This window comes from Micromesistius poutassou (genome assembly GCF_964030765.1).
Source record: "Micromesistius poutassou genome assembly, chromosome: 3".
Lineage (NCBI taxonomy): Eukaryota > Metazoa > Chordata > Actinopteri > Gadiformes > Gadidae > Micromesistius > Micromesistius poutassou.
Genome location: NC_140273.1, coordinates 15,419,166 through 15,440,556, shown reverse-complemented (window position 1 = coordinate 15,440,556; position 21,391 = coordinate 15,419,166). Strand labels below are relative to the sequence as shown.

The 21,391-nt window shown below is 43.8% G+C and overlaps 1 protein-coding gene across 1 annotated transcript; it reads left to right on the top strand.

Annotated features, from left to right (window-relative positions):
- Nucleotides 1-4,210: 4,210 nt before the first annotated feature.
- LOC311341056 (neuropeptide Y receptor type 2-like) lies at nt 4,211-6,851 on the top strand (the record flags this gene model as incomplete). Its single annotated transcript, XM_084465970.1, has 3 exons — nt 4,211-4,357; nt 4,613-5,187; nt 5,957-6,851. 3 exons carry the CDS (start codon nt 4,211-4,213, stop codon nt 6,849-6,851), a joined length of 1,617 nt encoding a protein of 538 aa, XP_084322096.1.
- Nucleotides 6,852-21,391: the final 14,540 nt, after the last annotated feature.

The following is a 21,391-nucleotide window of genomic DNA, read 5'->3' as shown; positions in this document are numbered from 1 at the left end:
AAATCGATGAATCAGTATAAAGAAACAATTTGCCAGTTGTAAATCCAGTCATTCTTTGCTTCAGTCCATACATTATCATCATTAAGTTGGTATTCTCCAGGCCCATTTTGAAAACAACATTTTTTTATGACATTAGCATTGACAGGGAGCCGTGAGTGTGAATGCACTTTCTTAATCGAAAAAGCACACAGTGTACAGTTTCATCCCAAGGTCATGAAGGACAATAGACAATATTAAGTTCATTTCATTCTCCTAAATTCCTGCTGATGTAGGAACAAGGCCAAGAGGGGGCCGTTGCTGTCTGCCTGTGAGAGTGTGAGTCACACTTTGTTTGTTTGCGTGTGTGTGGGTGTGGGTGTGTTGTGAGATCAGCCGACTATGGTCATGCCGGTTTTGTGTGAGTTTGTGTGCTTCTATATTTGTGTACATGTTTGTGTCTGTGTGTGTATACGAAAGTATGTGGTGTGTCTATGTGTGTGTGTGTGTGTGTGTGTGTGTGTGTGTGTGTGTGTGTGTGTGCATGTGTGTTCATGTGTGTGTGTCAGTGTGAGAATGAGAGGAAATGCCTGTGCTTTCACTTTGCGTTCCAACACATTGTTTGTCAGGATCTGGGGCCATGGTCCTCAGAACTCTGAAACCCCCTAAACCTGCTGATGAACTGTGAATCAACTCTATGGGCCCTAGTTAGACGGTCTAAAACGCAGACGTCAAGGCGCAAAGTCAAAGTACTTTGTGGGCGGTTCTACGGCGCTGTTGCTATTATAAAAAAATGTTTCCACAATCATTAAATAATAGCTAATAGTTAGCATGTTTGCGCTATGTATAGCCTACGTGTGTGTAAGCGTAGGCTATGTGGTAGTTCTGACCTGCCATGGCACGTCAAAATAGCAACAACAACTGCGCCGTCCGCCAGAGACCAGGTATTTTTCGGTCAGTGGCGCAATTGCATTGGCGCATTTTTTAGATCACTAAAATAGCACCAAGTATCATTTGCGCCGGAACACGCCCCTGCTTTTCGCCGACACGCCTCTCCAGGCGCAAGTGTAGTGGCGCCTGGTTGCTGCGGGGGAAAGTCAGCTTTGCGCCGGGTGCAAACTAGTAACGACACATGCGTTGGTGTAGAAAGTCAATTGCGCCGGGCTCAAGATAGGGCCCTTAAGCTCTTACTTAGTTGCAGTTTTTCAGGAGACAGGAGACAGAGTGGATTGTATTGCAGCCACAAGGTTTCTGGTTCGATCCACAGCTCCTCCAACTAAGTGGCAAGGTGCCACTGAGCAAGCTGCCTAGCCCTATCTGCTCTAGGTGGATGTTGCATTGCATGGTGGACACTGTATTCGGTGTTTGAACCAGTGTACGAATGGGTGATTGTGAGGCATACTAAGGTTAGAAAAGTACTATGTAAATGCAGACCATCTTAAACCCCCATTTAGCTGAGGATTACTGATGAACTAACTTTTTAAGCTGCTGGAGGTTAGGGTTAGGGTTAAGATTCAAAAGTTGTAAAGAAAGAGATTAGAAGAGAGCAAGATTTTGAGACCAAGCATTAAAGCATTAAGTCCCCTTGCTCTAAGCTCACTCACTCGTGTTTCTCCTCCTCCACATATCTGTGATTGACGGGCAAAGATGAAGATGGAAGAGATAGCCTGATTGATCAGAAATGAGGAGTCTAAAATCGAAACTGTCTCAGAGGCAGGCACCGTTGAATCAAATCAGTTATTCTCACAGTGCACTTCCCTCACTCAGAGCTGAAGGATGGCTGTGCCATTTCTAACACTCAGGTAATGGGCCTTAAATCCTACCTACAGGCGCTTTCACCCCTTCTTACCTGCAGATAACTGATGATCGAACTCTCATCAACACCATAACAATCCCTGGATAGGAGCGGAGGTCCGTTTGCTTGTGATTTCCATAACACCTCTGCCTGGATTGTAATGACATTATACATTTTATTGACAATAATGAACAGGGAATGTGTTTTTATCCTCCGATACTAATTGTATGCTGTTTGTGTTGGATGCTATATTCATTGCATGCTAAATTGAAACCCCAAAAGGACAGGTTTTAAAGACGGTAAAATACTGTTACAACTGTGTGAAGGGAATCCTACAAACAGTCGAACAGACCCTATACAGGTCATATTTGAATGTAGCCTTGCCCAAGGGTAATCACCCACAGTATTTCTACCTGCAGCCACAGCATTCCAGCCCATATACTTCGCCATCTAGTTTTGAAGCCATGGAAAGGTCATCGAAAAGCAGTCTATTTTGTTGTTCTTCTGGTGGCATAAGAGGTAATGCAGACAGACAGAAAGACATATGGCTTGTGATAGAAGATAGACAGACAGATGGCTTGTGAAGTGCAGCCCCCCCCCCTCACAAACATACACACACACACACACACACACACACACACACACACACACACACACACACACACACACACACACACACACACACACACACACACACACAGGGAGTACTGAACGTAATTAGAGGAAAGAAGCACAAAGGTGAATGACCGTAAAAGGCACCTGTTAAAAAATATCCATAACCTGTAAAGCATGTGTGGTGGCTATAGCCTTTGTTATATTTTAGTACAACTATTATTTATTATTATTTATTTTGGATTATTTATTTGGCGTTTTAGCTGAGACCCAACGCCAACAAGCCCCCATAGATAAAAAAAGAGAGAAAAAAAAGAAAAACAGCCTCTCAGTGCGCATCACAGGCTGGAAAGGACGCATGTTGCTGCGCTGTACACAATCGATGTAGCAGGAGTCCGGAACAGCGGACGTCAGAGTCGCCTACCTCAGAACTAAAATGGATTTATACCACAAATGTTGCGCTTCCATAAGTCACAGTGCGAGCCTCGTTTCCTTCGCGCGGGACATTGTTTGACGCGCCTGTGCAGCTTACACTTGGAGTAGGTGTCACATCTTCTAGAATCCGTAGATACCAAGTGCCAACAGCGATTTGATTGAAATGTTATAAAAGGTAAGCAAAGCAAACTTATTATTATTATTTCAATCCGATGTCGTTTTTATAAATTGTTTTTATAATAGGCCACGTAGAATAGGCTAGTATAATTGATAAGCTGCTACTATTTGCCAATATCAACTTTTTTTTCTAACTTATTCAACTGTACAATTTATTTTGGGCTAAATCGCTTTTTTAAAATGACGGCATGTATAAGAGACGGGGATAGGCTACAGGGATCGTTTTTATTTAATTTATTAAAATGACGTCAAATATATAGAAGCCAAACGAAGAGGCACATTCCATGATTGTCATGCAATATCTTCAAAACCATCAATCAATGAATCCATTGTAACAGTAAAATGGAATGTTGAGATCCGTGATGTCCGTTTGTCTTACATTCACAACACCTGCATCTTGTGTTTCAAGTCCAACATCTGTAATTGTGTTATGGGGTGTGCGTAGAATAACATCCCAACGCTTTCAAAGCCCACAACCTGCTCCACTCTGAAGGGTTCACAGCACAATGCAACGGCTGTGTCAAACCATAGCATATCGACAAAAAAATATATACACTCATGGTACACTGGTTATATGTTGCCCCTTTTACCAACCTTCACCTCTAATGCCACTTGTGATTCCACTCCAGGTTCAACATCAGCAGCAGTGCTGAGAAGAGCAGCTCAGAGAGAGAGAGAGAGAGAGAGAGAGAGAGAGAGAGAGAGAGAGAGAGAGAGAGAAAGAAAGAGAGGGCACGAAGAGAAGAAGAGTTGAGACAAGAAACCCTGCTGTGGGGGAATAAGGGGAAGCTGGACCAGAGGCTGGTCTCACGTCAGCGTGTTTAGTGAGCCATCCCCCCGGAGGATCAAATGCGTTATGTAAGAACTGCCTTCACACCACTGCCTTCCACCCTGAGCTGCTGTCACGGCTCCTCATGTAGCCAATGAATAAATAATTGGAACCAACAGTGGTAAAGAAGACAACAAAAACAGAATTACAAAATTTTTTCGTCATATGGTGAGAACCCAAGCCATGCCCAAACGATGCTATAGAACTACTTCAACATGAAGCTCCACAGACTATTTGTTTGTACAAACAACACTTAATATTCTTGGATCCGTCTTGGAGATGGCCGCGATGGACCGCCCCGACCAGTGAGGCGTAGAGGTTGATCTCCTTGCTTTTCCCCACGCCGCGGTCGAACGGTCCTGTGATCCGCAGGGCCCAGTAGCATCATGGGATTTGCACAGGCTCAGCTGTTGGACAGCACCCTCGCACCGCTGATGCAGTTCACGTCAGGCGACGACGTCACCCCGCTCTCCCAGGGGAGGCTCGACCCCACATACGGCTTCGGCCGCCCTCCCATCCTCCCCTTCTCCTCCGCACCCCACTCCGCCTCCATCCATCAACCTCTGCCCTCTCTCCTCCCCACCGGCGGCTCCTCCTCCTCCCCCTCCTCCTCCTCCTCCTCCTCCTCCTCCTCCTCCTCGTTCATCTCCTCCCTGCTTCTCTCCACCGCCTCCTCGTCCTCCTTCTCCCCTTCCTCCTCCTCCTTCAACCAAACCTTCACCCTCCTCCTCCCGCCTCCCTCCTCCTCCTCCTCCTCCTTCCCCCTCTCCCCCTCCGGCCCCCCCGAGGGCGAGGACGCGGGGGTCCTGGAGAGCATGCTGCTGTGGACCCTCCGCGAGCCCGCCACCATCGCCCTCACCCTCATGTACTGCGCCTCCTTCGCACTGGGCTTCGCCGGGAACCTCATGTCCCTGCACGTGCTGACGGGCCGCGGCAGCCGGCGCCGGCGTCTGTCCGGGGTGAGCGCCACGCGCAGCCTGCTGGTCAACCTGGCGGTGTGCGACCTGGCCGTGGTGTGCGTGTGCATGCCCGTCACCCTGGGCATCCAGATCTACCGGGCGTGGGTGTACGGCGACCTGCTGTGCCGGGCGGTGCCCTTCACGCAGGCCGTGTCGGTGTCGGCCAGCGTGCTGACGCTGACGGTGATCAGCGTGAACCGCTACTACAGCGTGCGTTCGCCGCTGCGCGCCCGCTCCCTGTTCACCCGCCGCCGCACCCTGGCCACGGTGGGCGCGGTGTGGGCGGCGTCGTCCGCCATGTGCGCGCCGCTGGCCGTCATGAACCGCCGGCGCGAGGTCAGCTTCGGGAGCTTCTCCATCCTGGTGTGCCAGGAGGAGTGGCCGCAGCCCAGGCTCAAGCAGGGGTAGGTAACCCGGGGGGGGGGGGGGGGGGGCGGGGGGCAGGCATGGGTACAGAGGGGGGGTCCAAACCCACGGACTGGGGTCTGTTGGCGGAGATTGTGTGTGCATGATTATACATAGATACATAGATACAGAGCCGGGATACAATGAGAGGACATTCTTCGATTGTAGTGGCTGACGTGTATCTGTTGACAACATCTGTTTTTATGCTCATAGAGTGTGATGAATGTATGGTGTGATACTTTGTTTTTTAATAATCAAGATCAAGATCTTCCTGTCCCTGGCACAATAACAACGAACAACAACATACAGAAAACACAACGCTATCAGCATCGGCTGTCGATGTCAGCCCAGAATGTCCTAGTCGGTGTATACCTGATAAGCAGATATAGACAGACAGACAGACAGACAGACAGACAGATAGACAGACAGAGTAGCTGTTTTCATTTGTTTTATTTTGTAAATGTTTATTATTTTGCATCATTATCTGTATAATAATTGATCATTTATAAATGTCCTGAGAATGCATTGGCCACAGATAACATCACCAGGAGGTTTAGACTTCAGATTCTCATTCACACAATGCTTAGTTTGTTCAGATCTAAAAATAGGGCGAAAGAAAGATGTGGGAGAAAAACCCTAACCTGAATTTGGTTCGGTTGAGGCTAGAGGTTTTGTGTGCCTGAGCCCTGGGGATAAATGGTTATTTAATGTTACTTACCCCAATAGGTGCTCCATCTCGCACTAACACGATCTCATTGCGCTCCGCAGGTACAACGTGGTTCTGTTCGTGGCCCTCTACTGCCTGCCAGTCACGTTTAACCTCATCATCAGCTTCCTCACCGGCAGGCGTCTCTGGGCGGGCAGAAAGTCGACGTTCTCCGATCTGGATCCCCGGAGCCAAGCGCTGCACAACTCCCGCCTCAAGATGCGCCAGAAGATCGCCAAGATGGTGGTGTGTCTGGTGCTGCTGTTCGCCGTGTCCTGGCTGCCCCTCTACCTGGCCGACCTCTGGATCGACCGCGAGGAGAGGCCCCCCTCCTGGCTCCTCCAGACCCGGCCGTTCGTCCAGTGGCTGGGCCTCACCAACTCCAGCCTCAACCCCATCTGCTACTGCTTCATCGGGAACATCTACCGCTCGGCCCGGGTCCTACGGACACGGTACTGCAAGAAGGCGGCCGCCCTTCTCCCCTCCGCCTCGCTCAACCACTCGCCCGCCACGACCACCGTCGACGCCACCCTCGTCACGTCGGAGCGCAACCACGCGGCGGCGGCGGCGGCGACGGGGGGCGCGTCGTTGGCCGGCGTGCCCGGGCTGCTGGGCCTGGCTCGCGGTCAGGGACTGGGGATCAGGCTGGGGCTAGGGCTGGGGAAAAGGACAGGGGTGGCCGGGGATCACCGCCACAGCACGGACGGCAGCCGGGGGTCGGAGCCCAGCATCTCCGACTGGTACCAGTCCAACCCCAGCGTGTGCGGGGTGGGCTCCCTGGCCGACGGCCAGTTCCAGGGCCTGCGGTGCCCGGGGCAGCACGGTGCCGCCTCGCTGCCTGCGAGAAGACATTCGGAGAATGGGAAAACGGAGGCATTACCACTGCAGGTGCAGTCTGTGGAGTATGACACATTGCCCGAGAGGAGGCATTCGGGGGACATATCTGTTTGCTTATAGCAAAGACATTTTTGCTGCGGATCAGAACACTGCTGTTACCCTTGGTTACTAGAGCCTGAACTAATATTAAATGAGAAAAGAGCTACACTCAAGTATTTTGGGAAAATTCTAACTTTAAACAAGGGTTTAAAGTTAGTTAGAAAAATGATCAATTACAGAGTTATTACCCAAGATAAAAATAAAAATAAAAATAACAAAGTTTAAATATAGCCAATCGGAGAGGGTTACGCCCTTTAAGTTAAAAATATGTTTGCATTACTGTAAGTGACAGACATTTTGACGATGGTTAGATGGTTGAATATAATTAATTTTTTTTAAATGGTAAAGGAAAATAGCCGTTGCAGTTACAACAGAAGTGAATGCTGACTTCTCAAAACAAGCAAGCTTCAGTTTGTACTAAATAATTTCTTTGGGAGTTTTCTATAATTATTATTTAAAACATGTCAAAACTCTTGCTAGCCATGTGGAGTATGTGTATGAAGATGTGTATTATTTGTTTCATTGTTAATCAAACGATTTTGGATCATAACCGCTATATAAACCTATAAAGGCATGTTTGTGCAGCATTACTTAGAGAGAAGCGAATGTCCAACCATTTTTGTGGTATGCAATTACACGTGTAAATGAGGGGAAGGGGGAACAGTGCACGTTACAAATAACTAAACGTTATTGAGTCGATGTTTTATGTTGTTTTGTGAAACCAAGTTTGACCAACTGTATATTAAGTGTATATGACTGCATATAATCCGTCTGGCTTCTTACAGAGCCAGGCTGAGTCTTTTAAGTGTCTTGTTTCTGGGTTTTCTCCAGTTCGCTGCCGCTTCAGTGGAGTGATGTCGTCAAGCACGTGTGGACAATGTGAGATCCTCTCTCGCTTGTGCAGGGATAGTGATCCTAGCCCTGGAAGAGAGGAGTGCTGGAGCGTTTTGTGCCTATCCAGAGTGCTAGGAAAAAAAGTATCCCTTGGTTCTATTTGGTTCAAGTAAGGAAACTCTACTCGTAAGGATTGTATCAAACTGAACAAACAATTGCCTCCCGCTAGATGAACAATTCCTCCTTCTATTAATGAGTACATTGAGTGTTTCTTTTGCTACTTTATTATACATGGTGATGCTGTTGAATGTATTTCTACTAATTTTATCAAGTGTTATTGTAATCACAATTTTATTTTAAGCCACCTTGTTGATAATACTATTTGTTTTTAGTGCTAGTTATATTGCACTTGTATCGCAGTTACAACCAAATGGTCACAAAGTGAGAATAACTGGGAGTGTTCATTTGTTGTCTAACCCAATAAAATATATTTAGAAAAGTTAAAACACCCATAGAAAAATTATTGATTTAGATATAATATTATAGCTAAATACTATGAAATAGTGATTTGAAGATAGGGTAGGCAAATCATATTTGAAGCATTTTTTGTCGTATTTGTCTTATCTCAGTGGTGGATTGGTAAAAGGTTTTTGAAAATGATCCACCATATTTGTATCCCGGAAGACCAGGTCTACTAAAAGTTTGTTGCCAGAATTCCCATAACTGGTGCTACAATTTGCAGTCAAAGTAAAAAAATGGCTAGCAGGTGGCACAGAATCACACATAAACGGCATCTACTATTAAACCAGTGTGTGTGTGTCCGTGTGGGTCTTCTCAGTGTTGAACAAAGACGGCAGCATAGTTGCGCTAGGAGTATTGATCCATAATTGCTTGAAAAGGGTGGCTGCTGGGATACTTCAGGCTACATCGTTCCCTTTTCATCTCGACAGCAAACAATAATTCAAATGCTCAGACAAAAAGGAAGAAATCCGGTATCTTGACTTGCCCATGAAAGCAACAGGAAAGTGATCACAAACAAACAATATTTACTCATTAGGTTGTGAAATAGGTTGTTGGAACAAAGTATTGGATTTTCTGTGGGAATATGTTTTTGTGCAGTGATGGAGCCATCTGAGGTGTGTGTGTGTGTGTGTGTGTGTGTGTGTGTGTGTGTGTGTGTGTGTGTGTGTGTGTAAGTGAGTGTGTGTGTGTGGGAAAGTGAGTGTATATGTGTTAGCGTTTGTGTGTCTGAGAGTGTGTTACCTGCAGCTGGCTGGGTGCTTATCACAGAGAGGGGTTGTGTTGTTTTGCAGTGTGTGATCATGATGAAATAGGGAGGAAACCCCAAGACATTCAATTTCTTCCTACTGCTACTGTCCTTGAAGGACATCTACGTATCATTTCTCAGAGCCCAGGATTGAAATTTTCTCTGACCTTGCATTTCCAATGCATGGATGCGATCAAAGACATTTATTAATAATGAATAGTCTGTTGGGAATGTATTTGAATTGAATACCTCTTTCAATGTTGTTTTATTCATACACATGCTCACCCAAACAAGCATACACACACATACACACATACACATTTGAATGAGATGGAACAGGAAATTATTGAATATAAAACACACTGTAGGTTTATCAAACCTACAGAATATAGTATACTGTATGTATGCATTCTCCCTGCCCGCTAATCAGTGAATCGCAGGATCAATGATTATAAGTTTGACTCTTATTTTCCTTTACAATAGTTGAGAGTACCTATGAAGCATATAGGCCTAGTGCAGTATGTATATTGAACATGCATAACGCATGAGTAGGTTGGTCACAAGAATGCAAATAAGCTATGGATACTGCAGAGTCTGACTGATTGGACTCTGGGGCTGGGGGAGGATTCACACCTGTTGTGCAGTGAGTAAGACAGCCATCATCACACACACTCGAAGAGAGATCTCCTACATGGCAACATGGAGCACCAGGCCATGGATCATTATGTGCAAAACTTTCAACACCACAATCTGCATCCTTGTGTTTGGAGCCCAGAGAAGCCACCTAGGTGGTGTGTAGAAACAAACATTGTTACACCGGCACCCAATGTGAGGCCTCTCCAGACCCAGATAGGACCCTGGGGACACAGTGCCCACCAGGAGTGGTGCCAGTTGCCAACTTTCAATCTTCAGGTGTGTAAGAAATGCCTTCATTTTCAGCCTGATGCTCTCGAGCTGACCAAACAATTCTCACACCAAAGCACTGCAACAGGAACAGAGATGAACCGGCAAACATTTACATTGAGGGCATTTGGTAGACACTTTTATTGAAGACATACAATGGTTCATACACACATTTAAGGCGGAGTCAACCATGCAAGGTAACAGCCAGCTTGTCGGGAGCAGTTAGGGTTAGGTGTCTTGCTCAGGAACACCTCGACACTCAGCTAGGAGGAGAAGTCAACCCACTCTACCTCCTCAGCTAAGCTGACCCCGCGAATGTGTTATGGTCAAACCTTAATGGTTAAACCAAGTGAACGACTTTGACTCTAGACGATAGCTGAGTTTTCGAAAACCGGGTGTTTGATATGGTGTTTCCATGGAGCTCAACTCTTAATTTGCTGATCTCCATGTTGATTGGATGGCTGGTAAACTTTACAGCCGGGAGCCAAGAAGGCATTCAAAGAAAGCTTTTGATTTTGGAAGCAACACGTCTTTGGCATTCATTAGTGAATAAACCTGTGTGCCCTTTATTGGGTTAGCGTATGTCTAATATTGGAAAATTGTGATTTACCTCTCCGGAAAACAATTGTGGCTGTTGTTGATCACTATAGGGGATTGATACTGCACCAGTGGTAATCTTCTGTTCTTATCGCTCGAAAAGCCACAGGCAATCAGATCCCTCGAAAACCCAAGCCAGTCTGATTGCTCAAAAAACCCAGCAAGTCCGATCGCTTGAAACCCCAGCCAATGAGATCGCTTGAAAACCCCAGCCAATACAATGAATAAAAAATAAACGTTTTTGAAGGTTTTTCGTCTGCCTTTTGCAGAAGATGCATTGATTTTTAACCTTTTCTGTTGTTTGGAGAGATATCTTGGCTCATCCCCTCCTCGTATACGATCTAATCTCAGGAAAGGTTCTGACTCTATTCTAGCGTGGTGATTGGGTTGCATGGACCGATGGACCGAATGCATCACATTTATCATACTGTTCATCTGCACATCTGGTAAAGATGGATGTCGTGGGTAAATGTATACTGATGCTAATATAACAATTATATACAAACATTATCACCTTGTTTACAATATTACTAATACATTTATACTGTATACACCATAGCCACTGCCCATGATGTCCACCTCTCTGTATAAGAATCATGTACCCATTGTCTACTTGAAGATGCTTGTTAAATCCCTGCCTGTGTCTTCCCATGCTCTATTAGAGCAAATATTTTGCTGTCACAAGAAGTCTCCCAAAATAAATACAGTTTCATCAAATCTGGGTGAAGCTGTCCTTGGCTGGAGGAAGGACCTTGTGTGTCATTATCACTCCCCTATTGCTCAACTAATTGCACCTTAAATGATTATGGACAGTGACACCGCTGTGTCCGTCTCCCCATTAAATCATTCATTCTTTAGAGGCTAATGCCACCTCGTTAATGAGCCATCAGGATTAGTGCTGAGCCAGCGTGAACGCAACAAGTGCAACAGATTGGCTAACACAAACACAAGGGTTACACACACAGCCACAAAGACACAGGCACTCATCCGTGCACACACACACACACACACACACACACACCCGCGCACACAACCACACACACACACACACACACACATACACACACACACATACACACACACGCACGCAACCACACACACACACACACGCATGCACACACACGTACACACAAACACACCCGCACACACACACACACACACACACACACACACACACACACACACACACACACACACACACACACACGCATGCATGCACACAACACACACAAACACACCCGTGCACACAACCACACACACACACACACACACGTAGAGGGAATGGCATTGAGGCACATGGACAGCTATCCATGTCTAATTTGGCCCCAGGCAGCCTGCAGCAATGTAGAAGACAACTATGGTGAATGGTATGAACTACTGTGACATTAAGCTGCTAATCACATAATACACACACACACACACACACACACACACACACACACACACACACACACACAAACAACCACATACATGCACTCCTGCACACACTACCACACACCCTCACATACACACATGATGTTTATCCTACAGAAGGTCAACAAGTGTACGAGGGGAAACAACAAGGTCATCAGCCAGCGTTAACATCACCCTGAGTCTCCTCACTCTGTCACCTCACACGGGGTTCTAATGTAATGATCACCATTCAATGGAACTGTGTGTGCGTGTGTGTGTGTGTGTGTGTGTGTGTGTTCTGTCCCACTGCCTCCCTCTGCTCGGTTCTTCCATGCCTGCCTCTCTCTCATTCTTCTGCTCCTTGTCTTTTTCTACTCGTCGACAGTGTACTGCACTGTGTTGCCCAGCGGGGATGTCTACTGAATACTGTTGGCTCGGGGGTTTCGTCGAAAACAGCCCTTGTCCTGCCTTCCTGTACCTTCAGCCTTGATATCCTGGGCCGATTTTCTGTGCTTTTGTATTTTCTTTCGAAAAACGTTATTTTTGTGTCAACATGAGAACCCGCCACCCTCCCTCACACACTTCTATTTTGTTCAATGTACAGTGAAATTGTATCGGCAATAGTGAATTATTTCACTATCACCCGCACATTTCACAGCTCATCACATGCTTAATGGCTTTGTCCTTGGGGTTGGAAAGAGCCGCTTGGACACTCCAGATCCAGAGCACATGACTTCCTCAGGCGTGATGGAACATTTCAGAGCATTTCCATTCAACCGAACCGCTTTTCACCCTTTGCCAACCAGAGAAAACCAGCGTCTTTTGTACACCTTTCTAATTGGCATCCGTACTCCATGGAAGATGATTAGAAAGGTGTGCAGTCCATACCGTGTACTGCGATCGTTAATTTCATCTGTGTTGATTTTATCCGAGTCATTTCTTTGTTTGTTTTAATCTAAATCCACGGTTTGTTTGCACTACAACCTCGTTCACGTGTTATCTCCTGGTGCTGTCTCGCTGTTCTTTTCATTTCAATTCCTGCCAGCACCCCACCCCCCCCCCCCCCCCACACCTCATCCGGCTGGTTTGCTGCTTTGTCCGTCTCATCTGTACATATTCCTCTAAATTCACACACACACACACACACACACACACACACACACACACAAACACACACATCGCCAACCCCCCCCCCCCCCCCCCCCACACCCTGCGTCACCACTGCAGCAGTGTGAGAAGACGATGCTAACAATAGACTATTTCTGTTTCCATTACACACTCAACCCCACCACCACCATTCTCCCAGCCACCCCCACCACCACCAACACCACCACCACCACCAACACCCTCTCGCTTTATTGCCATCTTTTCTCTTCACCTGATTTCTTTTTTTCTGGAAGTAGGGGTTGCAGTTCATGGGCCATTTAGCAGCAGAGCTCCAGGCCAGAGGCGACCGCTGAATACAGGAAACGCTCTGAATTTATGAACGTCGAAGGGAAGGAAAAGTTATAAATTCATGCCAAGTCCCACCTCCACAACGGTGGACATGAGGCTGGGGTCAAGACTTTAAAGGGCCCCTACTATAGCACCAAGGCGTGAGTGTGATTAGCCATTACAAGGCCTTTTCCTGTGCCTTAGTGACATCACAAGTGGGCGTGTCCACCTAGATGTTTGCTGGATAGAAAAGCAACATTTGCTACATCCACTGCTTAGACTAGTAGACTGATCTATTCGGCATGCATCTAGGTGGACACGCCCACTTGTGATGTCTCTAAGGCACAGGAAAAGTCAGAATTTCAAACGGCTTTTAACGGCGAATTAACCTCCCACCTGGTAACATAATAAGGGCCCTTTAAATCATCTGCTCTTTCTTTAACTTTAACTGAATTTTGGCAGCGATTCGGGGGTGGGTTTGACTTCCATGTACTTTGGCTTGTACTTTGGCTTTGTTTGATGAATAGTGCAGCACACATTTCAGCGCTACTGAAAAGAACAGCATGTAAAGGCATTACTGTAACTGATAGACATTGTCAATCAGACTGAAAAATTTGCTGTCATTGTATTCAAATCAGATATTTCCAAAATGGCATCTATTTGAAGGAAAGACAGGCCTGAAGTTACTGAGGGAGACACATTTGAGAATTTTGAGATTGCAATATGCAAGTTATGGATTTTATAATAATATTATAAAATCCCTTTGCTGATTCATCAAAATGAAGTGGCATATTATGCCACTTCATTTTGATGAGTCAGCAAATAATAATTGAGTTTGACTTGATTTGCTTCACAATGTGCCAATGGAGAAGCACTTATAAATGGTCGGTTTTTCCGCTACACGCATTCCCTTAACCATTTTGGGCTAACCCTAACCCAACCAGTTTGAGTATTGTTATAGTATATTTTCATTTACACTAATTACTCTGCTTTCTAAAACATGAATAACCTTGGAAGAAAACCATACTGCATGCACTTTTAACTGTCACTATAAAAATCTAACAGCAACCAAATATATGTATTTATTTCCCTTGTTTCTTGTCTTTCGTTCTTTCGTTCTGTCTTGTTTACTTCCTTTATCATTCCTTACTTCTTCCACAGAAATTTAAGCAAAATCACCCTATGGACCACGTCTTCCATTTTGTCACTAATGTCTCTTTGCTTGGTGTGTGTTTCACATCCTTGTCGAGTTGTGTTTAGATTATATATTCTTAGGTTGTCTGTTATATGTCATCCAGATGTCCACGCCACATAATAATACTGCACTTTTCAATTTTCAGAAGCATCAGGGTTTTTACCTGACGAAAAGTGGCCTCTGCCACCCGTGTATTCTCATTGATTTCCAATAGCTACCCGCTGGAACATGTTTAGCAGGAGACACAAGGTCCCCTGAGATGGCGCCAAAAGAATAAAAAAAGAAACGAGAGAGGTTAGAAACGGTCAGACGTCCTTCCTGATTCAGTGGAGGCTAAAGTCCTCCTGACAACAAACTAACTGAGACTAACGATTCCCTCCCCGAGCTTCTACCTGTACTCCTGCAGAGGAGAGGAGAATTTCAGGAGTTTCATCCTCAGCCTTCTCTGATCAAATTTTTGACGCAGACAATGTTGGTTTTTTGGCCCCAGACTCAATGTAAACACGGCATGGAGGTTATGCCACAGATTATCATTATCACACCTTTGACATTAAGGAGGCTTCAGGTGATGCATGCAGACGTGTCTAATCCTTCTCAGAACACATTGCCCCCCCGGGGCAGTTCTAAACGGTGCGCTATCACTTTTCATTAAGTAAAAGCAGTGCTCGCCAAGCTGTACGCGTACGGCACTCGTAACAGATGGACCCTGTGTCCTACGGGCTGGTACTCACTCCATAATGCGACTTTTAGAGTCATTTTAAGATGAATTCAACACAAACAGAGATTCATCAAATGTCAAAATAACAAAGTATTCACCCCGGCAGACAGAGAGACTTAGCTGATGCCTATTTTTCAACATTTCTTTGCAGGTGTGAGTGTGTGTGTGTGCTTGTCTAAGTGTGACTGCCATCCTGACTGCATACACAAGCTGACAGATACACTCGCGCTGGCTATCGGCAAAGACACCGTCTCCAGGGGCGCCGTCTAGAGAACAAGAGTGCGGGAGTCATTGCCTTCCGTGTCACTTATCCTTGTGTATCCCGCCAACTCCTCTCTATCCTCTGTATCAAAGGCTGGGGAAATGTGAGTCGTGATAAGCAATTCTGTTCATGTTCATGTTGGCTACAAAAACAACATTATTCCCCACACAAATCTTCTGGGGAATTGATTGGTGTCTCTGTCTTATTTTCCATCAACCTTGTTTGAAATGGGCTCCTTTTCTTTAATAGATAGTATGTATGCTGTATCATACACAGGGTAAAATACAGCAAAGATTCTCGAATGTACTCGACCAAAACAAATGACTTAACCAAAACCCTGTGTATGACAGATGAAAACAGTTGTAGCCTATTTCCAGTGGTGTTCTTGGTGCTCAATGTGTTTAGGAGTAAATTACAGTTGACATTTGCACTTTATCAAAAGAAAACTGCCAAATCGGCTTCCATGCCACCCTGGTCTTCCATGCAGATGTATGGAACATTGCTTTGACTTTTACGCTGGACTTTTTCCTGCGACACAAACTGTGGTCCTTCGCTTTAATTCTGTATCAGCATCGCAATCAGATGTACTTTGGAGAGAAATTACATTATTATAGGATGTACAGATATGTATCTTCTTATCATTTAATTTGAGCATCACATGAAATTATGATAATAGTATGATGACCTTAAACCTGAGGGGAATTGTATTATTGCTATTGTTATTTTGTTTTGATTGGATTCATTACAAGGGTACTATGTTTGGGGCGATTGTTTTTTGAAGTCATCAGCATAGTTAAATGAGAAAATGGTAATCATTGCAGAAAGTTATTTTAAGAAGGACAAGCAGAAAAGCTAGCTTAACATCATGGAAACCTAGTATTTCTGGTCATGCGTAAAAAAACACAAACAAAATATATTATGGCGGCAGGAGGCAGTCTGTCCTCTGTGGTATGAAGTATATAGCTTGCTATCACTAAGAGATATTGAACAACCTCCTAGATTCAATCTATCATCCCGGGACATCGGGACATAGTAATATCCTGTTTTACTAGGTTACACCTCACATGATATTTTATGGTAATAAACAATTTTAAAAACTTTCCTGCCTGGAAACATGCCAACCGCCAGAGGTGTAACGAGTACTGAAATATTCTACTCAAGTACAATAACCGTTACTTGAGTGCAATTGTAAAAGTAAATAGTAGCTCACTTAATTTTTTTTTAGAATCGATTCCTAATGGTTTTAAAAACACACATATCTTCTCATTTCTCAGATAACACATAAGGTAACCGATTCAATATTTTAAAACGTCTCTCTTTTTGGTGAACCACACACACACTCTCACACACAGTGCGCCACAGCTTTGTGTTTCCCCGTTGCAAAGGCCCATTCCACCACTCTGGTGTTGTTGCCTCCAAACTCTCCTCTATCTGACCCATGCTCCACTAAGCGTTGTGATGTTTACTGGAGCTCTCCTTCTTTGGATTGGACTCCTTGAAAATCAGCCAGCACCACTTTTTTTGGCACGGTGCATGCCATTTGGATCTGGCAGGCTGGTTTTTTGGTGGAAGCATTTGATTGATGTCTAGTCTGAGTCAGTTTTATTTTTTCCGTAAATAATTTTTAAAGCAAAAATAAATAACGTGGGATTTACAAATGTAGTGAACTTCTTTACTTTATTTAAAATATATTGAAGTAAAAGTAAAACTACTGACTTAAAAAAATACCCAAACTACAAGTACACAAAATATTGACACAATGACAGCATTGTTACTTCCACCTCTGCCCACCACTCAGCATTCTCCTAGTTTTCTATGTTACATATGCTCAGTTGAGAACATATCTTGTGCATCTAGATCAACTTATGTGAAAGAAGATGGCTTCTCAGGCCCACTCAAAGACCTGGAAGTCTTGTCAAATCAAGTCACGGATGAGGAAAGGGAACTCAGCACATTCACTAGCGTTGGCTCGCGTTTGATCAGTTGAGCCGCTACTGCTTAAACAAATGTTTCTCACTGTGACAACTTCACTTGCCTCCTTTGGCTTAATAGCTTTAGCTTTCTTTTGTAGGGCAGCTCGATCAATCTGGCCTCTTGAGACTATTCCGATCTCTGAAACTCACAAACTTTCTCTCTGCAGATCAGTCTGGCCTAGATCCTGTTGAAAGCCTTTTCCAATCCAATCTATTCCGCCATGAAAACAGAGTAGAATATGAATATATATATATATATTCATATTCTATGAATATAAAAATATATTCATATTCATATTCTATATATATATATATATACATAAATATATATATATATTTTTTTTTTATAAATCCGATTTGGCAGAAGTGAAGTGAGCGAGAGGGTGCATCTATTTGGTTGGATTCTTTTGAACATCTTAAGGTCGTGGCCATATTTGGAAGTCAATAACTAAAATGATGTGTGCATTATGGTAGTATATATATAGAATATACAAAACAGTAAGTGCAAACGGACATCTCCACTCCTTATGAAGCTGTAGGTTAAGCATTTACCTTCCTATATATAACCTTTATCAAGGTTGCAATGCACCAAAGCTAGAGAATTCACTCCGGGAGACACTGAACTTTTAAACCATGAAACAAAGTTTTGGATTCTGTGTCTAAGGTTTCCTATGGCAACCACCTCTACACACTCATCTCGTCAACATGCATTAGTGGTAAAGGGTCCATCAGGCCCTGTATGTGTCTCAGTGCTGGGATCAAGATTTGACACGTTTGAAAGCGTAAGCTTTCAAATGCTGCCATGTCACTGCATGTATTCGAAATGCGTCTCCCCGTAGAGCCGATTCCAAATTAGACTTAATTCACACTGTTTCAGACAGCTTTAGACCACGTATATATTCCTCCCATTTGAAGGATGCATGTTCTTTACACTCCAGGTATTTGCATATTGCTGCTTTGTAGTGTTTAGGAATGTTTGCTTTTCTTGGTGGTTATGTGTAATGTGCATATTTTGTTTGTGTCTATTCCAGTTGAAGCAAAAGGCATTTTTCCCCTTGTGTGGACAACAAAGTTGAATTGTATTGCATTGTTTATTCATATATTCATGTTTGGGATTGCCCATTTGTCTGTATTGTCATGTATTGTTTTGAATTCAGCAAGGAGGACACTGAGGTTTGTAGTATTGTTGGAAACTCCTCAGGGTATTATAGTTTCAGCTTTGTTGAAACTATTTTTCTCTCGCTCTCTCTCTTGGTGTTAGTGTCCTGCCATAGAATGAGAGGATCGACATTTTCACAACAAAATATCGGTCACACAAAAAGTGTATGGGCTTGTGAGTGTGTAGACCTCAAGCCTGCCAACAATTGGTTAGTACTCATCTGCAGAATGGCTGTAAGCTATTGGTTCGTATGATCTCTCCCTCTATTTTCTGCAGTCCTATAAGCAGTCAAAGTATTTAGATGAAGACTATGGCGGTTTGCTTCTTGCCATCTATTTCCCTGTTTTTTGACTACATTCAATACATCAGGGAATGTTGAGGAGGTAGGTTGATATAAGCAATAATAAGGACGGGGATTACCATGTGCATTGGGTAATAGGGTAATGGTGCTCAACAGCATTAGATTAGGTGATCAATCTAAGTTTGGGTGCCCTAGTTTCCTCCCACCATCATTAACACTATGCACTTAATGCTGATGTTTCCATTATACGTGTGGGTGTTGTTAATGTGTGTATGAATGTGTGTATGAACATGTGATACAATGGATGATAAAAAAGCATTGTCGACTACTAGAAATCTACTAGCTTCAATTTTAGGGGGAATTATATTCCGACGCTCGTATTACTAAGAGCGTGACAATTGGGTGCCCTTTACCTCAAATTGGTTCCTTTTTTTATCCATTATCTCCTTTATTCTCTTGCAGTGTACTCTTCAGTTCTGTGTCCAGTGTGACAGAATAGATTCCAGCCTGTGGCGACCCTGACCTTGAATAAGTATGCAGAGAAAGAGAGAGAGAGTGAAATGAACAGGTTAAACGGAGTCATTCCTTTTCAACTCTTCGCCTGTGATTTCTAATGGGGCTCCAGCTGTCTTCAGTAGACTCTGGGTCTGCTGTGTCCAAATAGAATGCTAAACACAACCCATGCAGTATGCTGCTAGCGCCTTAGGAGGAAAAGGGGGAAGAACTGAAGATGTTCAACTCACCCAATGCCTCAAGCTACCACTGAGATCATCTGCATCATCGCAGGGGTAATTTCTGTAGTGGCCCACATTTGCCTTGTTTGAAATAGACATAAAATGAAAGCTATCAAACTGCTTGCCAAATGTTGAAGCAGGGACTCGATGTTTGCCTCTGGTATCGGGGTATATACTTACCACTATGTAGAGTGGTAAAGATTCAACACAAATTGGTTTATTCAGAGGTACAAGTTTAACGGACATGCACTCTGGAGGTGGTTTGTGCATCTTTGCGATGGAAGAAGATCAATAGTGTATATTGCGAAGGATGGCATGACAAAGAAGTCACATCTATTGGGTCTGGTTTATCTCAGACACTGAAAAGAGAGTTTCCCAGACAGTTGATTTGGGTTTAACCTTGTATGGTGTTGTTTTGACTCTATGTGTGAGCAGAAATAAGTCAGTGCTGGTGTGAGCTCTAATATTACTAATAAGTTAACTCCAATGAGGTAATAATGTTGGCCTTAATAATGTGTGGTCTAATGAGGTAATAGAGGAAATTAATTGACACCAATTGTTAAGAAGAGGAAAAGCTAGAATGGTCTTATTACAATCAATGATATACTGTGTTATGTTACTATAACTTGTTAGTTGGCTTCAAAGAGCGATTGGCAATGATTTATTAATTGCATGCGGATAGCGAATATATGTTGAAACTGAACTGAAACTGAACACAGCAGGGGACTTGGGGAAAGTTAGTACAACCTAGCTGGCATACGGAGAACAATAGAGCAGGAAAACAGCGAAAATAGAAAGGCAATAAGGGCCGAACATACACTCTTACTATACATACTCTATCATACACTATTCACTCATACACTATTCAGAACCAAGCAAGGCTGGGCTAGTCCTGTTATAATACGTACAGAAAACTTTTTGTGTTGTTTGTTTGTTTCTTGAGAGAACTGCTAGAGAACTGGAGATACTCTCTACGTCCGATGGATGATCAGTAGATCATCCGTCTTTAAAAAATAATCGATTTTTGGGGTTTAAGATAGGATTCAGATAAGGCTGAAACTACCCTATGGCCTGTGGATCCATCCAGCAGTAAGTATATGATATGGAAATCAATATTCTGAGGAAAGTTGTGCGTCATCTTTGCCTTATGATCTTGTTTGCAGATCCATAGTGTTTTCCATAAAAGGACCAGGTTTAGCTATTTACTCACCCCCCTTCTCCACAACATACACACACAAACACGGCCACACAGAGAACATATACACACACACACACACACACACACACACACACACACACACACACACACACACACACACACACACACACACGGTTGACAATGCTGAGAAATTCGTTATCTTAAGCATATTATTATTTAGCTATTTTTACTTTTGTAAAAAAAACACTTAGACATTTGGCCAATCTGTCTTTTTAATGTCCTACTTTACATGAGTACAATAAATCTTTATAGTCAAAACTGGACAAATTATGTTTTTTTGTGTCATACATCAAAATGTTGTCCTCAAGAATTATGGTGAGGAAAATTGTATACCTTTCGAATTATAATCTAAATGTCTCCAGAAACATATCCATGTGCTTCAATAAAACTAATATAAAAAAAACATGCATTATTCTTAGCCAGACTTAAATCGCTGTGAGTCTGGCACCAAAATGTATAACTCAAAGACTACAAACTAAACCCAATATCATGCCATTTACAATCAGTTCAAACTATTGTGGATTTACAGAGGCTAACAGAGGCTAACAGGATACACATATTAATGGATGGCCT